This window comes from Bufo bufo, chromosome 10 (assembly GCF_905171765.1).
Source record: "Bufo bufo chromosome 10, aBufBuf1.1, whole genome shotgun sequence".
NCBI classification, from domain to species: domain Eukaryota; kingdom Metazoa; phylum Chordata; class Amphibia; order Anura; family Bufonidae; genus Bufo; species Bufo bufo.
This window is the reverse complement of record NC_053398.1, coordinates 96473639-96496166: the sequence shown is the minus strand read 5'-3', so window position 1 is coordinate 96496166 and position 22528 is coordinate 96473639. Positions and strand designations below refer to the sequence as shown.

At 38.8% G+C, this 22528-nt stretch overlaps 1 protein-coding gene across 1 annotated transcript in view; it reads right to left on the bottom strand.

Moving 5' to 3' along the window:
* The window catches only part of LOC120980955 (transmembrane protein 272-like), a 32257-nt gene extending 21795 nt beyond the window's left edge, over window positions 1-10462 (bottom strand). Inside the window, exons 1-3 of the mRNA XM_040410351.1 lie at window positions 10390-10462; window positions 10220-10249; window positions 2393-2452 (exon numbers count right to left, since the gene is read on the bottom strand). Of these exons, the coding sequence (XP_040266285.1) occupies window positions 2393-2452; window positions 10220-10241 (82 nt within the window). The 5' untranslated portion in view covers window positions 10242-10249; window positions 10390-10462. The remainder of the gene's footprint in view (window positions 1-2392; window positions 2453-10219; window positions 10250-10389) is intronic.
* Window positions 10463-22528: the final 12066 nt, after the last annotated feature.

The window sequence follows — 22528 nt, the reverse complement described above, 5'->3', positions numbered from 1 at the left end:
GTGATGTCAACACAAACTTACTGCTGACACCCTCTCCACTCTGTCAGGGGGGGCTCTACTTTTATAAGCGTTTAATAGAACACATCTATGTGGAGTCAGCTGACGATGGTTTAAAAGGAGTGCGCTTCTTCTTGACACTAACATTGACCTGTAAGGCTGAGTTCATACTTGAGTTATTTGTTCCGTTTTGGGCCTGTGACTGCCCAAATAATTGAAGTGTGCAGTGATTCTAAGATCGACGCCTGTCATCTGCATGTCATACTTACTGACAGTATTATTTCACTACCAAAGCAGACTCCCTATGCGTGTTACTGCAAGGCACAGTGTTCTACACCACTATAAAGGCTCTCACCAGCCAGGAAATAGCTGTTTCTTAACGTAATTCACTGCAAATATATTCGGATCAAAACAAATCTTTCCCTAAAAGTTCAGCGAACCGGCGAATCGAATTTTTTGAAAATTCGCTCATCTCTAGTTATATACATTAGATAAAAGTCTAACCTTCCTTTAAAAACAAACAGGATATCAATAGTAAGGTACCTAGTGAAAACATAGATTCACCCTCATTTGTGGTGTATCTGATACTACATCAGTAACCCTTGATGCCTCATTGAAGATTTCAACATTCTGTCCTCATGGTAGCTTTGGTTCCTGAGCCCTTAAGATCAGGTTTATTTTCTGATCCTGGCAGTGGTTCAACCTCTGGTTCTCTTTGGTTTCTGTTATAATATGGTGATGATTCCTGGTTATGTCTCCTGGCTTTGTTCTGGCTCATTCCTTGCCTCTGGCGTGTCTTCTAGCTCTGATTTGGTAACCTTAATCTTTACTTTGTTCAAATCTGAAAATTCTAGTTTTGACTTATATGCCTCCTAGTAACAATTCTGGAAAATTACATCATCAATCCTGTAGTCACTGCACCCATGCCACTAACTGGGACCTGGTATTTCCAAATCAGGGGAAATAATACCCTGCTTTACAGGTTAAAAGTAAATACTATGGGTGCTTTAGATACTGCTCCTTAATTAAGCCTACACCAATTATATATCTGTGCCAAAGGGTCTGCTATCCAGGTTTACAAGAGTAGGCCCCACCCATCAATGGTAACCAATGACCATGCAAGTTTTCTGCAAATTCGTGTCACCACAGTTTGCTGCAGGTGAGCCTGGCTTGGCAAGCCACACCGTTGTACCCTTACATATTCACAGTCAGTGTTCCCTCTAAGCCTTGGCAGCTGCTGAGCGGGGTTGGCTTGAAAATGGGCAATGCTTAGTCAAAGGTGGGCGATAGGACAATCAAACAAGAGATAATCGTCGAATATAATTATATATGTACAGCTTGTTTAAGTTATACATCTTCTTGTATATAGTGATATGAACCATGCTGGTATAACCTGGGTATCTCCTGTATATAATTATATATGTACAGCAGGTATAAGTTATACATATTCTTGTATATAGTGATATGGACCATGCTGGTATAACCTGGGTGTCTCCTGTATATAATTATATATGTACAGCTGGTATCAGTTATACATCTTCTTGTATATAGTGATATGGACCATGCTGGTATAACCTGGGTATCTCCTGTATATAATTATATATGTACAGCAGGTATAAGTTATACATATTCTTGTATACAACAATATGAACCATGCTGGTATAACCTGGGCAAGTGGGCATCTCCTGTATAATTCAGGCGAATAACTAGGTTATACCAGCATCATGGTCCATATAACTGCAAGATGTATAACTTATACCAGCTATAGATAAAAAATTATGTATAGGAGAGGAGATGCCCATCATAGCCTATATCACTGTATGCAATGAGGGGGCCATCATTCCAGTGCTAGCAGGGAGAAACAATGCGGCCGGTGCAGTGCTGCTGGGTGCATTCTGACTCTTATTGCTGATGCTAAGGCGACAGCCTGACACTTCCTCTCCTCATACATTTACTCTGAGCTGAAGGGAGAAGATAAACACCACACTCATTAGAAACTCACTCTAGCCTCTAAGATGGCGGCGCCGCCGCCTTCAAGTTATCTCGCCCTGCTGCTGTGTGCCCAGCCTTCCTCTTAGGGACGGAAAAAGAAGGAGGAGGCAGCAGTAGCATGGCACACAGAACATCCTGTAGGACGTAGGAGAAATAAATGTGGGCATTTTGCCAGCAGGGTGTGCGCTGAGCGGACTTTGAAAACTTGTGAGCAGGGGCACTATAATTGCTGTGCGGCCGCGCAACCGCGCAGCTTAGAGGGAACACTGTTCACAGTGTGAATACACTCCTACAAACAAGTGTGTATATGTGTGCAATGCGTGCATATGTATGTATTTTTGTGCGAGTATGTATACTTGAAGAAAAGATTAGAACATCTAATGACATTTTCATTATTACTTACCTATTACAATCATAGCTATGCTTAATCCGAACCAAGCAATAAAAGTAATTACTTGTAAACCTAGAATTTAAACAGATTGGAATATTTACTTTAGTATAACCCTATACAACACAAAATGATTCTAAAAATGAAAATATGAGTGTACTCCTGAATCCTTATGTGCAGTAACTGTGCAAACCACTGTTTCTTCAAAAGAGTCAGGGCTTTAAACCTGTGCCATTGTAACTGTGGTGCGTGAGTAAAGACCTTGCCCTCGCAATCTAGCAGGAACAGGCTGGGTGCCCGACTGTCAGAGACAACTGGTGACACAGAAGAAGACAAATCCTTTATAACTGCTTCTGACTTCTCTTTTCCAGTAATCATAGACACTTAATAGAGGAAGTGCATGATTGCTATAAGTCTTCATGCATAGCAGAACTGCAGGATTTATATGTAATATAGGCCTATTTCAGACATCAGTGTTTTAGTCAGTGTTTGATCAGTGATTTCCATAAGTGATTGTAAGCGGTTAAAAATCCTGAAGCTGCAAATCTTTCCATGAGGGCTTAGGCACAGGACTGGCAGATCTGCAATCCCAGCCGAGTGCATGCAGCCAATTTGTTTCACACTCCTCTAGAAATGCAAAACAGACAAGAATGAGACATGTTCTTTATTTTTGGGGGGCTTCTTTTGCAGCCCCATTGAAATGAATGAGTACACATCCAAAAAATGCAGATCGGATGCGGACATAAACTATGGCCATGTGGATAAGCCCTTAGAAGTAGAAATGAGCAAATCAATTTGTACACATTGATTTGTTCAAAATAATGAGTTCTCCTGCCAGGGCCTGCCCCCACTAATGACAAAGCCCCCCTGCTGCTTGATTGACATGTCCTGACATCTTACTCAGCCCTGAAAATCTCACCCCTGCATCTCTTCTCTGAGTAGCGGCACAGATGCAGAGGCTCTGCTACTACCTTGTAGTGGAGCCGCACACGCACAGTCGCTGCTCTGCTATCGGCAGTAGAGCTTCTGGCCCTAGAGATGTCTAGCCTTATCAATAAAGTGGCAGGAGAGCTTCTTCAGCAGCAGGAACAGCCCTTCACAGGTAAAGGACTCATTATGAAGAACTAATTGATTTGTAGGGATCGATTTGTTCATTACTAATTATAAATTATCCTAGGGTAGCCTCCACTCCTGAATTGCTGATGTGAAAGAAGTCTACGAATTTATTTTGATGTAACGCCTATTTCTCACAGTCAGTGTTTTGTCAACATTTGATCAGTGATTTCCATCAGTGATTGTGAGCTAATAGATCACTTATGACAAGGATCCACACCTGATTTTAGCTCACTGGTGGAAAACATTGATCAAACACTGACCAAAACACTGACAAGTGAATAAGACCTAATTTGAAAATGTAATGGCTATGTACACCTTTGGTGGCATTTCTTGTACTCATTGTACTCATTTTGAGCAAAATTTTCTCAATTGGTCTTTATTCAAAATATTGAATCCTTTTTGTGTACATAACTGAGATGCTGTAGTAGCACCATTTGGATTGTCTGTCTTTTCTGTCAGACCAGGAGCAGATGGACTCCTTATCTCTGCTCTCTGACCTTATAAACACTCATTATAGATCAGTCTTAATGTTACTGATAAGATGTGGCTTAAATTAGTGTTTATGATCTCTCATTAGTTTAGAGATAAGGTTTATTAGATGACAGGCACAAAGTGAAAGTGTAAGTATCAGTCACACAGCTAAAATAACAGTTAATCCTTGGTGACAGAACGGCTCAATATTTTTAATAAAGGTCAATTGAAAAAAAATATTTTTAGCCAAAATGAGTAAAATGCAATCATAAAAAAATTTCCTCTGAAGGTGTACATAGCCTTTAACCCTTTCCTGACAAGGCGATTTTCAGTGTTTGCGTTTTGTTAATTCTTCTCTCCCTGTCTTCCCAGAGCCATAACTGTTTTATTTTTCCGTTCACATAGGTGTATGAGGGCTTGTTTTTTGTAAGACAAATTGTACTTTCCAAGCCCACCATATATCATTTCATAGGATGTAGTGGGAAGTAGGAAAAAAAATTCAAATGGGGTGAAAAAAATGCAATTCTGCCACTGTTTTATGTGGGGGTTTTTTTTATGGCGTTCCCTATGCGGTAAAACTGACTTGTGCTTTTCATTCTCCGGGTCAGTACGATTCCAGCGATACTACATAATTATAGTTTTTCTTGCGTTTTGATACTGATAAAAAATAAAAAACTATAACTTTTTTTGTTGTTATGTGTACGGACCTGAGTGAGGGCTCATTTTTTGCAGGGTAATCTGTACGTTTAATTGATATCATTCTGGGTGTGTACAACTTTTTGGTCTCTTTTTATTAAAATTTTTGTGGGAGGAGAAACGACCAAAAAAACTACATTTTGCCTTTTTCCGTATCAGATTAATATTTTTATATTTTGATAGTACAGGCAATTTGTTTTAATATTGATGTGTATTGATTATGTATTACTTTTTAAGTTTTTTATTTGTATTTTAGGTAAAGGGCTGATTTGAATATTTTTTTTTATTTAGTTCCCATAGGGAACTATAACAAGCAATCATTGGATTGCTATTCTCATAGACTCTAATTTATTAGCATTGGAGTCTATTAGATATTTACTATGTTTCTATGGAGCCCTGCAACAGGCAGGGGTTCCATAGAAACTACTATGCAGACGCCTCCTGTTATTCTGAAGGACAGGGCCTGTCGCATACACGCTCTGGCTCCTCCGATCGCCACAAGGGGTAGCCGGAGCATACCCAGAAGCGCGTAGCCATGGGTGCCTTCTATATGAAACAGCAGGCACCCGGTTGCTATGGTGCCAGCTCATGCGCCATCTTTAAAGACCCAAAATGAGATGTACTATTACGTCACATGTCGGGAAGGGGTTAAAGAAAATGTAAACAATAAGTAAAATACGATTTTTAAAAAAAAAGGCCCAAAAGGGGTTAGGATCTCTTTTGCAGTAAAATATATTAAAATATATATATTTTCTTATTAAAGGGGTTGGCCAACATACAGTAGGTGTAAAAAAAAAATAAAGTGCCCCAGACAATAACTAAAGCCAAGAGGTATTTGTATCATGACAGATATACTACATATCATATATCACTATGTATATATCATTTTTCTAATGTGTTCAGAATAGCCTGCTCCCATTGATGAGAGGCTGTGTGGGTGGAGCAGCTGGAAAGTGAAAGTAAAAATCTCAGCATGAATCACAGCAAGCATCTTCAGAGGAGCAGTCATATAAACATCTCTGGACAACTGTGATATCCTAGTAACAACAGCACCATAGGTATAATTTCATCAGTGCTTTAGGCCTTATGCACATGACCACAGCCTGTCCATGCCGGTATTGTGTCCCACGAACAGGGGGTCCGCAATATACGGGCACTAGCCATGTACTCACCATATCATAGATGTGGACCCATTCACTTGAATGGGTCCGCAATCTAGAAGATACGGTGCAGTGCGGAATGAAGCACAGATTGGAAGCACTCCGTAGAGCTTCCGTGGGTTTTCTGTCCATGCCTGTACTACTATTTTGCGGTGCGGACTGTCGGATGTGGATTGCGGACCCCATTCAAGTGAATAGGTTCACGTCAGCAGACAGCGGAGACGGGGTCGGTGCCTATGCATTGCAGATCACAATGTATATACACACATATATATATATATATATATATATATATATATATATACACACACTTAAATACAGATATACACACATATGTAGATAAAAAATAATTATATATATATATATATATATATATATATATACATTACAGACCAAAAGTTTGGACACACCTTCTCATTGAAAGAGTTTTCTTTATTTTCATGACTATGAAGGCATCAAAACTATGAATTAACACATGTGGAATTATATACATAACAAATAAGTGTGAAACAACTGAAAATATGTCATATTCTAGGTTCTTCAAAGTAGCCACCTTTTGCTTTGATTACTGCTTTGCATACTCTTGGCATTCTCTTGATGAGCTTCAAGAGGTAGTCCCCTGAAATGGTCTTCCAACAGTCTTGAAGGAGTTCCCAGAGATGCTTAGCACTTGTTGGCCCTTTTGCCTTCACTCTGCGGTCCAGCTCACCCCAAACCATCTCGATTGGGTTCAGGTCCGGTGACTGTGGGGGCCAGGTCATCTGGCGCAGCACCCCATCACTCTCCTTCACGGTCAAATAGCCCTTACTTTCAAAGTTTTCCAAATTTTTCGGCTGACTGACTGACCTTCATTTCTTAAAGTAATGATGGCCACTCGTTTTTCTTTACTTAGCTGCTTTTTTCTTGCCATAATACAAATTCTAACAGTCTATTCAGTAGGACTATCAGCTGTGTATCCACCTGACTTCTCCTCAACGCAACTGATGGTCCCAACCCCATTTATAAGGCAAGAAATACCACTTATTAAACCTGACAGGGCACACCTGTGAAGTGAAAACCATTTCAGGGGACTACCTCTTGAAGCTCATCAAGAGAATGCCAAGAGTGTGCAAAGCAGTAATCAAAGCAAAAGGTGGCTACTTTGAAGAACCTAGAATATGACATATTTTCAGTTGTTTAACACTTGTTTGTTATGTATATAATTCCACATGTGTTAATTCATAGTTTTGATGCCTTCAGTGTGAATCTACAATTTTCATAGTCATGAAAATAAAGAAAACTCTTTGAATGAGAAGGTGTGTCCAAACTTTTGGTCTGTACTGTATATATATATATATATATATATATATATATATATATATATATATATACACATACATATACAAATATATATATATATATAATATATTAAGCTGAGTGTATGTATGTGTGTGTATATATATATGTCCGCTAAAGGAATCCGCACAGTCGCATTTACAATCACGAAATTTGGCACACAGGTGCATCAGGTGTCCGGAAAGGTTTTAGACCGGGTCTCAGCTCTCTAGCACGTACTGTTCCTGAAATATCCCCAAAAAATGCATTAGCCAATAGAAGCCTGGTCACATGACCCTTATCAGCCAATAGAAGCTCGCAGGCCCTTAGTCTCCACATACACACAGTTTTACACCAGGTTTCCATAACAACCCAACCATTTTTCTTCACTGCTGTAGGTCAGCTTTAAAGGAAATCTGTCACCAGGAAAATCGCTACTGGCTCATTTGCATACCAAATAAACTAGATTTTCAGAAGATAGAAAACATCTATTGCTGAAACAAAGCCACATCTAGAAATAAGGTACTAAGTGCTATTAGGCTATGGCTTTACTTCAATAGTGATTATCCTGGTGACAGATTTTCTTTAAAGGGGTAGGGTGCCATGGATGACACTGTTAAGGGAGCGGAGTGCTGTAGAGGTCACAGATCAGGGGGCAGGTAAGGTAATTCAGGCCACCCTCAAAAGACGGACTTAAAAACCCCACTCCCAGGTCCCGTTAAGCCACTCTCCAGACCTGGTTAGGCCACATCCTCTCCCACTCTGCAGCCGACGGGGATTGAAAAACTGAAGGTAAAAATAAACTTCTGTCAGCTGCATTTGACTTTCTCCCTGCAGCTCACGCTCAGACATCACAGTGCTGCTGTCTGAGAGTGAACTGTTCCAAAGGACATCCCTGTGTCCATCCAGGCCTTGCGCTGGACGGAGGACAAGGAGTCTGAAAGCCAGACTGTTCTGCCTAAAACCGGACCTCTGGCCACCCTAGGGGCAGGCTACTGTGGAGGTCACTGTTAAGGGGGTGAGGTGCTGTGTAACTCAATGTTAAAGAGACCCATTTTAAGGAGGTGGGGCACTATAGGGGGGTCAGTGTTAAGGGGTGGGGGGCTGTGGAGGTCACTGTTAAGGGAGCAGGCTGCTATAAAGAGGTCATGTTAAGGGGGGATACTGTCGATATCTTTTAACAACACACACAAACATTAAATTAAATAGATGAAATATACCCGTGCAAAGCCGGGTCTTTCTGCTAGTATATATATATATATATATATATATATACACACCACAGTTCCATGTAACTATACAGAAAACGTACTGTACCGGGTAGGGTGGCCAGATGTCCTGCTTTCTGGATTGTCTGCAGGGGTCCTGGCCTATGGAGTCGGCGCGTGGCTTAATAGGTCGGCGGCATGGTGTTAGCGCTGGTGGGTGTGGGGGGGTTTGGGAGATGGACCGAGTAGCCACCCCAGTATAGGGGCTCTGACTGAAGAGACTGAACATGCAGCTGATTCCTGTCAGAGTTGGAGCAGGGAGCCAGCCACTAACAAGAGCAGACTGCACATGCTCTTACAGAGTAAGAAGAACAGCGCTGGTGCAGCTACATTGCTGCCATGGACATGCTTGCTCTCAAGCTCCTTCATAATGAACTCAGCTGCAAAGTAGAGCAGGGCTCAGGGGGCGTGGCTTACAATAGAAAAGAAAGCAGGCAGATGTGTTTAATGAAGTATATTAGGGACTTCATTTTTCCCTGCCTGCCACACAGTAGGGGAAAATAGAGAGTGGCCAACCCCTTTATGTATACTGCTTTCAATTGTTAACTTCATACATCTTGCTGTTATGCTGCAGTCGATAGGGGCTGCTGCATCTAAGTGGTTTAGAGAGATGGAGCTCCCTCTGTCTCCCATAAGCAATTTCTTCACTTGGCAGACTGGGGCCTCATGAAGGCCCCATGCCTGCAGTACATCTGTATCAGGCTGTACCTCTCTGGCACCGCACTGACAGTATAATACACTGTGCTACATAAGCAGTACAGTGTATTATAGAAGTGATCAAAAGATTGCCTGTCAAAGTTCCCTTATGGGACATTTAGTAATTGGTTAAAAAAAATTAACAAGTTTTTGTAAATGAAATGACATATTTGGTATTGCCTCATCCGTAAACACCTGCACTACACAACTATCATCTAATTTATCCCATATGATGAATGCAGTAAAACTGTAAAAAAAAAAAAAAAAAAAAAAGCCGGAATTGCTGTTTTATTGCTTATTCACCATCAAAATAATAAATAAAAACAAAATAAAAAGAGATGAAAAAGTGTTATGTACCCCAAAATGTTACCAATGCAAAGTACAAATCGTTATGGGTCTTGGGATACAAAAAGATATTAAAAAAATATATATAGTTTTTTTACAGTGCAAAAGTTGCAAAACAGAAAAAATATATATGTATTTGGTATCACTGTAATTATACTGACCCAGGGTGTAAATTTATCATGTTATTTGTGATGAAAGAGCTAATAAAAATTTATCAGCAAGTAATACGTACCCTAAAATGGTTCCATTAAGAACTACAACGTGTTTTGCAAAAACAAGCCCTCATATGGCTGCATCGATAGGAAAAAAGTTATCGCTTTTATAATGCGACGATGAAAAAAAAACACTTGGTCACTAAGGACCAAAGCAGGCTGGTCACTGGGGTTAATAATGGATCTATGCTGTACCGATATGTCCCTTTATTATATTTATTTTGTATTGTGTATAATCAAAACTCATTAAAATAAGGTAAAAGAATCCCCAGTTCCATGCCAAGCAGAGAGCGTGATACATGATAAACAATATTGTAGGGATCCAAATGGCATTATTTATTGCCACTGGCCAGGAGATGGCGAGCACACAGTATAATAAGTCGGGAATCACTTAAACTCCTCATAATTTTGGATTCAGAAGCTGATGTTCTTCTCTGCTATCTAAATAGTTGGTAAGTATTTGAAAAATAAAGCATGACTTGGATAATATCCCCTCAATCCAATTACATATTTACATCTAATTACAGTGCATATTTAGAAAGTATAAAATGAATGCACACTTACATAGAGAACAGGATGATTCCATTTTCCAATCTACAAAAAACATTTTACATGATAGGTAGATAGATGAATACACAGTGAATACTTTCAAAATAATCCATTTACTTAATATAAAACCATTCTAATGCTTAATTATATATTTTGTGTTCTATAGTGCAAGAAAGCATACATACCTCTCAATACCAGCAAACCACAATGCGACTTACAAGATCACTATTTCAACTTACGATAAAATAAACTTTTGTTAAATGGGAAGTAAAACTAGAGAAACCACCAAGAACAGGATGTTTAACCCCTTCCTGACACAGTCATTTTTCATTGTCCTGACAGAGCTTATTTGAGCAAATCTCACGTGTCACTTTATGTTGTAATACCTTTGTAATGCTTTACTTATCCAACCAATTCTAAGATTGTTTTCTCATGAAACATTGTACTTCATGATGGTGGTAAATTTCAGTTGATATGTTTTACCTTTATTTATAAATAGAATAAAAAATGTACTGAAAATTTTAAAAAATTAGCAATTTTCAAAATTTTTATTTCTCTGCTTTTAAGTCAGATAGTGATAACTCATATATTTACTTTATGTTTTAGGCATCATTTTTAGCCCAATTGGAAAATTATGTAATAATGATTGAGAATTTGTTTGGAGCCATAGGAATAAGAAGTATTAGGAAAAGACAGTCATCTGTTGAAAATAAAGAAGAAAAAAATGGTTATATTTGGACTGACAATCACTTTGATTTAGTGGGATTAAATAGACATATATGATTAATTATTTTAAGTGGGTATTAGCAATTAATTTTTCACTGGTTTAAACATTAATCAAGTTATCACAGGTTTTTAATAGGCACATATTAACATATATTATATATATGAATTGAATTGGTTATGAATTAATGATATATTTATGTATTTATTAATGCACTTGGCACTTTTATTCTTGTATGTAAATAGGGTAATCATGTTTAGTTGATTAATATGGTAGTATAATTTATTAATATATATCTGCACTTAGCACTTTACTGTATGGTAATTTCAGGGTGGTCATGATTATTTGGCACTATGATTTGCGCTTTATTAATGTTTGTTCAACTTTATTTATTATAGGGGTTCAAGTAGTAATTCACTGCTATTATAATGCCCATGGTAGAAAATATAGTACCCATATGTCTACATTAATACCCTCTAATTCTAGTATATTGGATGATATCTTCGCCAGTGAGCATGACGATCTCGCGGCTGGGGCTCTTCCTTCGTTCTCCATGGAGACGACGCGCTGGTGACCTCAATCAGCGTCATTTCCGGCGTGGACCTTGGAGGGAAGGGCGATAGTATGTCTTTCCCGGCTGGGGAGATCTCTTCATGCGCCACTGTACAAGGATTTAAATTAATGAGTCACATGTCCTTTATCTCCACGGATGATTGGTTAAGGCCCGTTTTAAATAATAGGCAGATCCCCATTTAGACCACTCCTCCTGACGAAGAATAGAACGCGAAATGCGCGTTGAGAATTCCTTGTTCCTTGCAACCAGCACTGCAGCACTTTGGTATGTTAATTTGGCACCTTTTCAGTAGTCGTTCTACCCCTGTCTTCCCCTCATGGAAATTAGTAATTTTATGTTTGGATGTCAGGCATAGTTATTGAACACTATTTGGACTAAGATTAGGGTTTACACGGTTACCTGATTTTGAATATTGCCTTGATACACATTGTTTTTTAGTTGCCTTGGTATCTTTTGGACGATATACATTACAGGGGTATTTAAGGCGTTGATAGATCATTGCTTAATATTTTGCACATAATTATTAAGCGGTACATAGTGGCATGAGTTTGTTGTATTTCCTACCATTGAGTAATTAATTGTATGTTTTAATCATTGTATATTAATAAAAATGTATTTACTGTAAAGGAACGTTTTTTACTCTCATCTATTTGAAGTGATATTGTTATCCTCGAGTGTTGCGGTGAGGTTTAGATAAGACTATTTTAGGATCTATTTTGGTGATAATCATTTTTAGAAGAAGCTTTTTAAATTTTATTTTATTTGTTTGTTTGTTTCAGTTTTGCAAAAGAATTTTTGAAAAAAAATTATGTCTTTGTGTCTCCATTTTCTGAACGCCATATTTTATTTATTTTCCGCTGATCGTCTTGTGCAGGGGCTCGTTTTTTGCAGGAAAAGTTGACTTTTTATTGGTATCATTTTTGGGTACATATGATTTTTTTTTGGATCATTCAATATTACACTTAATGGGGCAAGGTGACCAAAAAATTGGTTGTTTTAGTACAGTTTTTATTTATTTATTTTTACAGTTTTCCCTTGAGGGGTTAGGTCATGTGATATTTTTACAGAGCAGGTTGTTATGGACGTTGGAATACCTAATATGTATACTTTTTCTTATTTATTTGAGTTTTACACAATAATACCATTTTTGAAACAAAAAAAATGATGTTTTATTGTCTCCATAGTCTGAGAGCTGTGTTTTTATTTATTTTTTGACCGATTGTCTTATGTAAGATCTAATTTTTTTGTGGGATGAGGTGACAGTTTGTTTGGTATTATTTTGGGGGGCATGCGCCTTTTTAATCGCTTGGCGTTGCACTTTATGTGATGTTAGGTGACAAAAAATTGCTTTTTGCCACAGTTTTTTTTTTTTTTTACGGTGTTCCCCTGAGGGTTTAGGTCATGTGATATTTTTATAGAGCTGGTTGTTGCGGCCACGGCGATTCCTAATATGTATACTTTTTTTTATTTATTTCCCTTTTATACAATAATAGCATTTTTTAAGCAAAAAAATGTATGTTTTAGTGTCTCCATAGTCTGAGAGCTATAGGTTTTTTTTTATTTCTGACCGATTGTCTTAGGTAGGATCTAATTTTTTGCAGGATGAGGTGACGTTTTGATTGGTACTATTTTGGGGGGAATTTTGATCACTTGGTGTGGCACTTTTTGTCATGTAAGGTGACAAAAATTGCTTTTTTTGACACAGTTTTTTTTTTTTTACGGATGGGGTGGATCATGTAATATATTTATAGAGTAGGTCATTATGGATGCGGCGATACCTAATATGTGTGTTTTTTCTTTTTTTTCTATTTTTTATCATAAAATCTGGGGAAAAAGGCGTTTTTTTCATTTTTTTTACTTGAAACTTTCTTTTTTTAATTAAAAACACTTTTTTTCACTTTTTTTTAAAACTTTATTTCTGTCCCACTCTGGGACTTCAACTTTTGGGGGTCTTACCCCTCTGCAATGCATTACAATACATCTGTATTGTAATGGATTGCCTGTTATTGTAATACACTGAGTAATAAATGTACAGGTTGCCTAGGAGACGAACCTGGGGCTGGATCTCCTCAGCCCCCATAGAAGGCAGGTCCCGATGCCATGCAAGGCATTGGGCAGCCTCTGCACGGCTTTGGACTGCCTTGTCACCCATCACTTGCCCTGATGGGATCTCTCACCCGCCGCATGCACCTTCTATGCCACTGTAGACAGTTCTCCTTACTGCAGCAGGAAATTGCATTTTTGAAAGCTGAAATATTTAAATTATCTGTTAAACAAACTCCAGCTAGGACTGCTGCAATGCCACTGCCACAGAGGACCCCCAGAAATGGCAGATGGGTTAATGTAGGTTCTGGAAGTCTTAGAGTGGTGGATAGAAGACATGTCCCACAGTCGGTGGTTCTCCATAATTCATTTGCAGCACTCTCAGAATGTAAGGACAACATGGATATGGACTCAAGCACAGAGGGTGAGAAACCATCGACTCCTATGTCTAATGTATGCAACAAAAAAGATAAAGTGAAGTCTCAAAGGATGCAGCTGTTGCTGGGTGATTCAATCATAAGAAGTGTGGAGCTTAAAGAAAATGCTTTTGTGAGATGTCTCCCTGGGGCTACTGCTAGAAGAGATAGAAGACGTATTATTAATATTGTTAAGCAAGCAAAGCAGGAAGGGGACGTGGATGTTCTTGTCCATCTAGGGACAAATGACCTGGCTTGCAATGAAGTGTCAGAGGTGAAAAAATCTTTTATCACACTTGGTAATGACGTACAGGATTTTGCATCTACCATTTCATTTTCTGAAGTTCTGCCTGTGCATAATGTTCAGAATGATAGGCAGAGGCGCATAAAGGAGTTCAACATATGGCTTGGTAAATGGTGTCAAGAGCAAGGATTTGGCTTTGTTTCTCATGATAGCTCTACTTGGAATAGAAAGGAACTGTACAAAAAAGATGGTTTGCATCTTTCTCTCAAAGGAACAAATGTACTTAGTGAACAGCTCCAAGAATTTGCGAAAGAGTATTTAAACTAGGAAGGGGGGGCAAAAGAGTGAAAATAAAAGAGTCCAATTGCCCCCCGAAACAATGCCAGAACAGGTCAGAAGCACAGAGGTTAAGAAATGATAAGCTCAGAGTCCTGTCTACAAATGCTCGCAGTTTAGGTAAAAAAATCAATGAACTTGGGTCAATAATGGCATCTGAGAATGTAGATTTAGTGGCTGTTACGGAGACATGGTTTAATGAAAGAAATGACTGGGACATAACCATACCAGGGTACTCTTTATACAGAAGAGACAGAGAAGGCAAGAAAGGAGGAGGAGTGGCCCTGTATGTGAAAGATAGCATTAAATCTAACCTAATACAAGTTGGTGAGGCCAACATAGAGTCAGTTTGGGTTACGTTGCAGTTTGCTAACCATGCAGTAACTCGTGTAGGTGTGATATATAGACCACCTGGTCAAGTTAAAGAACTAGATGATCTACTAGTTGAAGAAATAGCTAAAATGACAATGAAAGGAGAAGTTATCATTATGGGAGATTTCAATCTTCCAGATATAAACTGGAAAACCAAAATAGCAAGTTCTACCAGGAGTACAGATATTCTAAATTCCCTACTGGGGTTATCTCTACAACAAGTGGTTGAGGAGCCAACCCGGAGGGAGGCCATTTTGGATTTGGTATTCACAAACGGGGATTCGGTATATGATGTCATTGTAGGCGAAACCTTGGGATCTAGTGATCACCAGTCAGTGTGGTTTAATATAAGAACTGTGAAAGAGTCCCACCACACAAAAACAAAAGTTTTAGATTTTAGAAAAACAGACTTTTCAAAAATGAAATTAGTCATAAATGAGTCCTTATCAGACTGGAACGGATTACATGGAGTCCAGGAGAAATGGGACTACTTAAAAGGTGCATTATTGAAGGCAACAGAAAATTGCATTAGACTCGTCAGTAAAAGCAAAAAAAAGAGGAGACCAATGTGGTACTCAGCAGAAGTGGCCCAAATCATTAAAAATAAAAAGCTAGCATTTTGTAATTATAAAAAAAACCAGAGCAATGAAGATAAGGAAATCTACAAGATTAGGCAGAGAGAGGCCAAGCAAGTTATAAGAACTTCTAAAGCGCAGGCAGAAGAAAAACTAGCTCAGTCTATGAAAAAAGGGGATAAGACATTCTTCAGATATATAAATGAAAAAAGGAAATTAAAACAAGGAATAACTAAATTAAAAACAAAGGACGGAAGGTATGTAGAAGAGAATAAAGGGCTAGCCGACTGCCTTAATGAATACTTCTGTTCAGTTTTTACAAAAGAAAAAGGAGAAGGACCTCCACTAGAAAGAATGACTATTAAATCGTTTGATGCATGTATCTTTACAGAGGAAGATGTTCTAAGTTTGCTGTCTAAGGTGAAGACAGATAAGTCACAGGGGCCTGATGAGATACACCCAAAATTATTAAAAGAGCTTAGTGGTGAGCTGGCAAAACCGTTAACAGATTTATTTAACCAATCATTAGTAACAGGAGTCGTCCCGGAAGATTGGAAATTGGCAAATGTCGTGCCCATTCACAAGAAAGGTAGTAGGGAGGAATCGAGCAACTATAGACCAGTGAGTCTGACATCAATAGTAGGCAAATTAATGGAAACCCTATTAAAGGATAGGATTGTGGAACATCTAAAATCCCATGGATTGCAAGATGAAAAACAACATGGGTTTACTTCAGGGAGATCATGTCAAACAAATCTTATAGATTTTTTTGACTGGGTGAATAAAATAATAGACGGTGGAGGTGCAGTAGACATCGCATATCTAGATTTTAGTAAGGCTTTTGACACTGTCCCACATAGAAGACTTATCAATAAACTGCAGTCATTGAGCATGGACTCCCATATTGTTGAGTGGATTAGGCAGTGGCTGAGTGACAGACAACAGAGGGTTGTAGTCAATGGAGAACATTCAAAACAAGGTAATGTTACCAGTGGGGTTCCACAGGGATCTGTACTGGGACCGATTTTGTTTAATATCTTCATAAGTGATATTGCAAAAGGCCTCGCTGGTAAGGTTTGTCTTTTTGCTGATGACACAAAGATATGTAACAGGGTTGATGTTCCTGGAGGGAAACGCCAAATGGAAAAGGATTTAGGAAAACTAGAAGAATGGTCAGAACTCTGGAAACTGAAATTTAATGTGGATAAGTGCAAGATAATGCACCTGGGGCGTAAAAACCCAAGGGCAGAATATAGAATATTTGACACAGTCCTGACCTCAGTATCTGAGGAAAGGGATTTAGGAGTAATTATTTCAGAAGACTTAAAGGTGGGAAGACAATGTAATAGAGCAGCACGAAATGCCAGCAGAATGCTTGGATGTATAGGGAGAGGTATAAGCAGTAGAAAGAGTGAAGTGCTTATGCCGCTGTACAGAACACTGGTGAGACCTCACTTGGAGTATTGTGCGCAGTACTGGAGGCCATATCTCCAGAAGGATATAGATACTCTAGAGAGAGTTCAGAGAAGAGCTACTAAACTAGTACATGGATTGCAGGATAAAACTTACCAGGAAAGGTTAAAGGACCTTAATATGTATAGCTTGGAAGAAAGAAGAGACAGAGGGGATATGATAGAAACTTTTAAATACATAAAGGGAATCAACTCGGTAAAGGAAGAGAGCATATTTAAAAGAAGAAAAACTACCACAAGAGGACACAGTTTTAAATTAGAGGGGCAAAGGTTTAAAAGTAATATAAGGAAGTATTACTTTACTGAGAGAGTAGTGGATGCATGGAATAGCCTTCCTGCAGAAGTGGTAGCTGCAAATACAGTGAAGGGGTTTAAGCATGCATGGGATAGGCATAAGGCCATCCTTTATATAAGATAGGGCCAGGGGCTATCCATAGTATTCAGTATATTGGGCAGACTAGATGGGCCAAATGGTTCTTATCTGCCGACACATTCTATGTTTCTATGTTTCTATGTCAGTGCTGACCGTGGCATAGAAGGGGTTAATCCGCCGGCATCGGCTTTTTACAGCGATGCCGGCGGATACAGCAGGTACCCGGCTGTCAGTGACTGGCAGTAATAGTATGTCCACTTGTCGCCATGATGTACTATTACGTCATGTGTCGGGAAGGGTTAATCTTTTGCCTCGACATACAACAGGGGTCGGGTATAAATGAGAACCATGGGCATTTGAAACCCAATGTGGTGATTTACACATCTTCTGCTGACAACTGTAGAGGCTCTGGGGTGAAATAATAAATGCAACCTCTGATAAGTGACCCCATTTTGGAAACTTCGCCCATCAAGGTATTAAGAGGTGGATGACCATGCAAAGTGAAAATTGCAGTTTTTCCACAGATATGGCATTTCAGAGCTAAACATGTTGTGCCCAGCTAGTGCCATCTAAGACTAACACCACATTACTTGAAGTAATAAAAGGGTTCTACTGGGTTCAGAAACGCCATAAATGTGGGTGTAATCTGCTGTATTGGCACATAGTAGGACACAGAAGTGAAGGAACACCATTTGGGTTTTGGATCACAGATTTTGATGGAATGGTATTTGGGCACTACACCACTTTGCAGAGCCTGTGATGTACCATTAAAGTGAAAACCCCCTATAGGTGACTCTATGTTGGAAACTGCACCCCTCAAGTTATTAATCAGGGGTGGATTAAGCATTACAAATTTTACACAAAGCAGTTTTGAAAAAAAATCATGTTTTTGTTTTGACATATTCTGACAACCATTATTTTTTTATTTTTCTGTGGGGGCTTTTTTTTGCACGATTAGGCTTTCATTGCTACCATTATGGGGTACATACGACTTTTTGATTGGTCAATTTTATGAGACCAGGTGACAAAAAAACAACTGTTCTGGCAAAGTTTTTATTTTTTTTAATTTTTTTTACGGCGTTCACCTGATGGAGTAGATCATATGATATTTTTATAGAACTGGTCATTACGGTTGCAGCGATACCTAATTTACCTATTTTAGATGACTGAATACCACTTAGATGACACGGTTAGCATTGACCACGGTATCTAAGGGGTTAATCCCCCAGCATCTGCATTTACAACGATGTTGGCAGATATAGCGGAAGGGTCGGGGGTCCATGTACTGATTGAGAGCATACAGTTCCCTGTGTCTGTCCGATCAGTGCACCCATATCTTGAATTCCTGTAGTAATCCAATATGTACATCTGATGTGAGGTGATGTTTTGAACATGACTATAAACAGGGACTATCATAAGATTTTGGAAATTTTCATTTTGCTTTCAAGGCATTGAAAAAGTATCTAAACCAGGTCGTGGAGAGGACTAGCAAAACTGTGTTCTCAATTGAGAGGCTTTTTGGATCATGCGGAGGAAGCCAGGACATCCAGCTGGTATATACAGGGAGTGCAGAATTATTAGGCAAGTTGTATTTTTGAGGATTAATTTTATTATTGAACAACAACCATGTTCTCAATGAACCCAAAAAACTCATTAATATCAAAGCTGAATATTTTTGGAAGTAGTTTTTAGTTTGTTTTTAGTTTTAGCTATTTTAGGGGGATATCTGTGTGTGCAGGTGACTATTACTGTGCATAATTATTAGGCAACTTAACAAAAAACAAATATATACCCATTTCAATTATTTATTTTTACCAGTGAAACCAATATAACATCTCAACATTCACAAATATACATTTCTGACATTCAAAAACAAAACAAAAACAAATCAGTGACCAATATAGCCACCTTTCTTTGCAAGGACACTCAAAAGCCTGCCATCCATGGATTCTGTCAGTGTTTTGATCTGTTCACCATCAACATTGCGTGCAGCAGCAACCACAGCCTCCCAGACACTGTTCAGAGAGGTGTACTGTTTTCCCTCCTTGTAAATCTCACATTTGATGATGGACCACAGGTTCTCAATGGGGTTCAGATCAGGTGAACAAGGAGGCCATGTCATTAGATTTTCTTCTTTTATACCCTTTCTTGCCAGCCACGCTGTGGAGTACTTGGACGCGTGTGATGGAGCATTGTCCTGCATGAAAATCATGTTTTTCTTGAAGGATGCAGACTTCTTCCTGTACCACTGCTTGAAGAAGGTGTCTTCCAGAAACTGGCAGTAGGACTGGGAGTTGAGCTTGACTCCATCCTCAACCCGAAAAGGCCCCACAAGCTCATCTTTGATGATACCAGCCCAAACCAGTACTCCACCTCCACCTTGCTGGCGTCTGAGTCGGACTGGAGCTCTCTGCCCTTTACCAATCCAGCCACGGGCCCATCCATCTGGCCCATCAAGACTCACTCTCATTTCATCAGTCCATAAAACCTTAGAAAAATCAGTCTTGAGATATTTCTTGGCCCAGTCTTGACGTTTCAGCTTGTGTGTCTTGTTCAGTGGTGGTCGTCTTTCAGCCTTTCTTACCTTGGCCATGTCTCTGAGTATTGCACACCTTGTGCTTTTGGGCAGTCCAGTGATGTTGCAGCTCTGAAATATGGCCAAACTGGTGGCAAGTGGCATCTTGGCAGCTGCACGCTTGACTTTTCTCAGTTCATGGGCAGTTATTTTGCGCCTTGGTTTTTCCACACGCTTCTTGCGACCCTGTTGACTATTTTGAATGAAACGCTTGATTGTTCGATGATCACGCTTCAGAAGCTTTGCAATTTTAAGAGTGCTGCATCCCTCTGCAAGATATCTCACTATTTTTGACTTTTCTGAGCCTGTCAAGTCCTTCTTTTGACCCATTTTGCCAAAGAAAAGGAAGTTGCCTAATAATTATGCACACCTGATATAGGGTGTTGATGTCATTAGACCACACCCCTTCTCATTACAGAGATGCACATCACCTAATATGCTTAATTGGTAGTAGGCTTTCGAGCCTATACAGCTTGGAGTAAGACAACATGCATAAAGAGGATGATGTGGTCAAAATACTCATTTGCCTAATAATTCTGCACGCAGTGTATATTAGAAGCGATTTGTTATACTTATATGTATTGTGTAATAATTTGGAAATTTTGTTCAAGATATTTGACTTATTATCATGTATGATGTATTTGTGCTTTCCAGGTTTTCGTAATTTCCTGATTATTGCTAGAACTACTGGTGATAGGTCTGTGTTGGTTTTAAATTAGTGTATTGTCTTACCATATATCGTAAAGAAGAACTTTTATGTGTTTTTAATGTGTAGAGCATATGGTGAGCATAATAACTATGTGTTTTGGCAAATTTGTTATGTATTTATTTTACCTTCATTGCTTTTATATTCCGTTCTCAGTTATGGAACTCTAATAACTTCTCAATCTCTGATAGGATGAAGCAACACAAAGATCTTCAATTAAGACTTTATTACGCAGCAATGCTCTGGTCAGTAATAGTCCAGAACTTCAAAAAATAAATGTTGGCACAATTTTTACAGTATACAAAATCATACATTAAATCATTACATTAAATCATTACATTAACTATTAACTATAAGACTAACAGTGTCAGTTTACAGAAGTTCTCTAATTGCGTGCCATTCCTGCCAAATCAAGCTGAAACGAAATACAATAACTTTATTAATCAGCAGAACTAAAGATACTAATATCATTAAAGTATCAAAGTCCACAATAAATGCCAACTAACTGCAGATGACTCCGGGTACTTTAACCCCTTCCTCATATTCAATAGGGGCATTAGTGAACAAACAATCCTTTTTTATGTTTTCATTGTTGCATTCAAAAAATTTTGTTTGCATTTTTTTTTGTTTTTCCACCAATGTAACTATATAAGGCCTTATTTTTTGCAGGCAAAGTTGTAGTTTTTGATGCCACTATTTTGGGTTACATATAATTTATTGGTTAGCTTTTATCAACTGTTTTGGGGAGGGATGGGGGAAAAAAACACAGGCCTGCAGATTGCAGCACCTGTAGTATAGTCAATTCTATGTTCTGTAATGGAAATCTAATGATTGCTTGTTATAGTCACCTAGAGCAGGGATGGGCAAACTGCGGCTCTCCAGCTGTTGAAAAACTACAATTCCCACTATGCCCTGCTGTAGGCTGATAGCTATAGACAGTCTTTGCATGCTGGGAGTTATAGTTTTGCAACAGCTGGAGAGACGCAGTTTGCCCATCCCTGACCTAGAGTATAAAAAAAACGTTTTTAAAAACATAAAAAAATAAAAGTTCAAATCTGCCTCCTTTTCCCCCCCAAAAATTAAAAATTTTAAAAAAATCATAGGCATCACCATGTCTGAAAACACTTGTACTATAAAAATATAAAAATACTTATCCCATACAGTGAATGACCCAATAAAAGATTCATACTCACCAGGTGTCTAACACTTCAGTTCTGTACCCTGGCTCCTGTTCAGCGATATTCCAGTCCCCAGTTTGTTTTTTTCTGACGAGAGTACAGACTGGCTCACATGCACCAATGCAGCCAATCACTGGCCTCAGAGGTGACATGTACTCAAGCAGCACGTGACTCAGCAGTGACATGCTGTTTGGGAATACGTCACCACTGAAGACAGTAATTGGCTGCAGTGATGCTTGTGACCCTGTCCATACCTCTTCTGGATGTAAATAAGCTGGGGAACGGAAGATTCCTAACTGGAACCAGGCCATAGGACCACAGTGGCAAGGACCAGGTGAGAGTGATTTTTTCATAAGGTAAAACATGCTTTAGGGCTTTAGGGTCTACTAAAATGAGAATATTCTGGAAAATCCTTTAAAGACAATCCTATTTTGGATATTCAGGATGAGTACTTTTATAATTTTTTCATCAAAGTGCTCTACAAGCCATAAGTTGTTTTGCTTTTCTGTTGTCAGATCTGCATTAGAGCTTTTTTTTTTGGGGGGGGGGGGGGGCGAATTGTAGTTATTATTGACACTAGAGATTCACAAAAATTAATCAGCCAATTAAGTTCAAAGTTGTGGCCATTAGTTTACCATGAATTGCACAAAAATGGCGCAAGGCACTATTTTCCTGTGAAAATTGGTAGGGAAAACCAGAAGAAGGAAGAAGATGTAGGATCACATGACAATGGGAG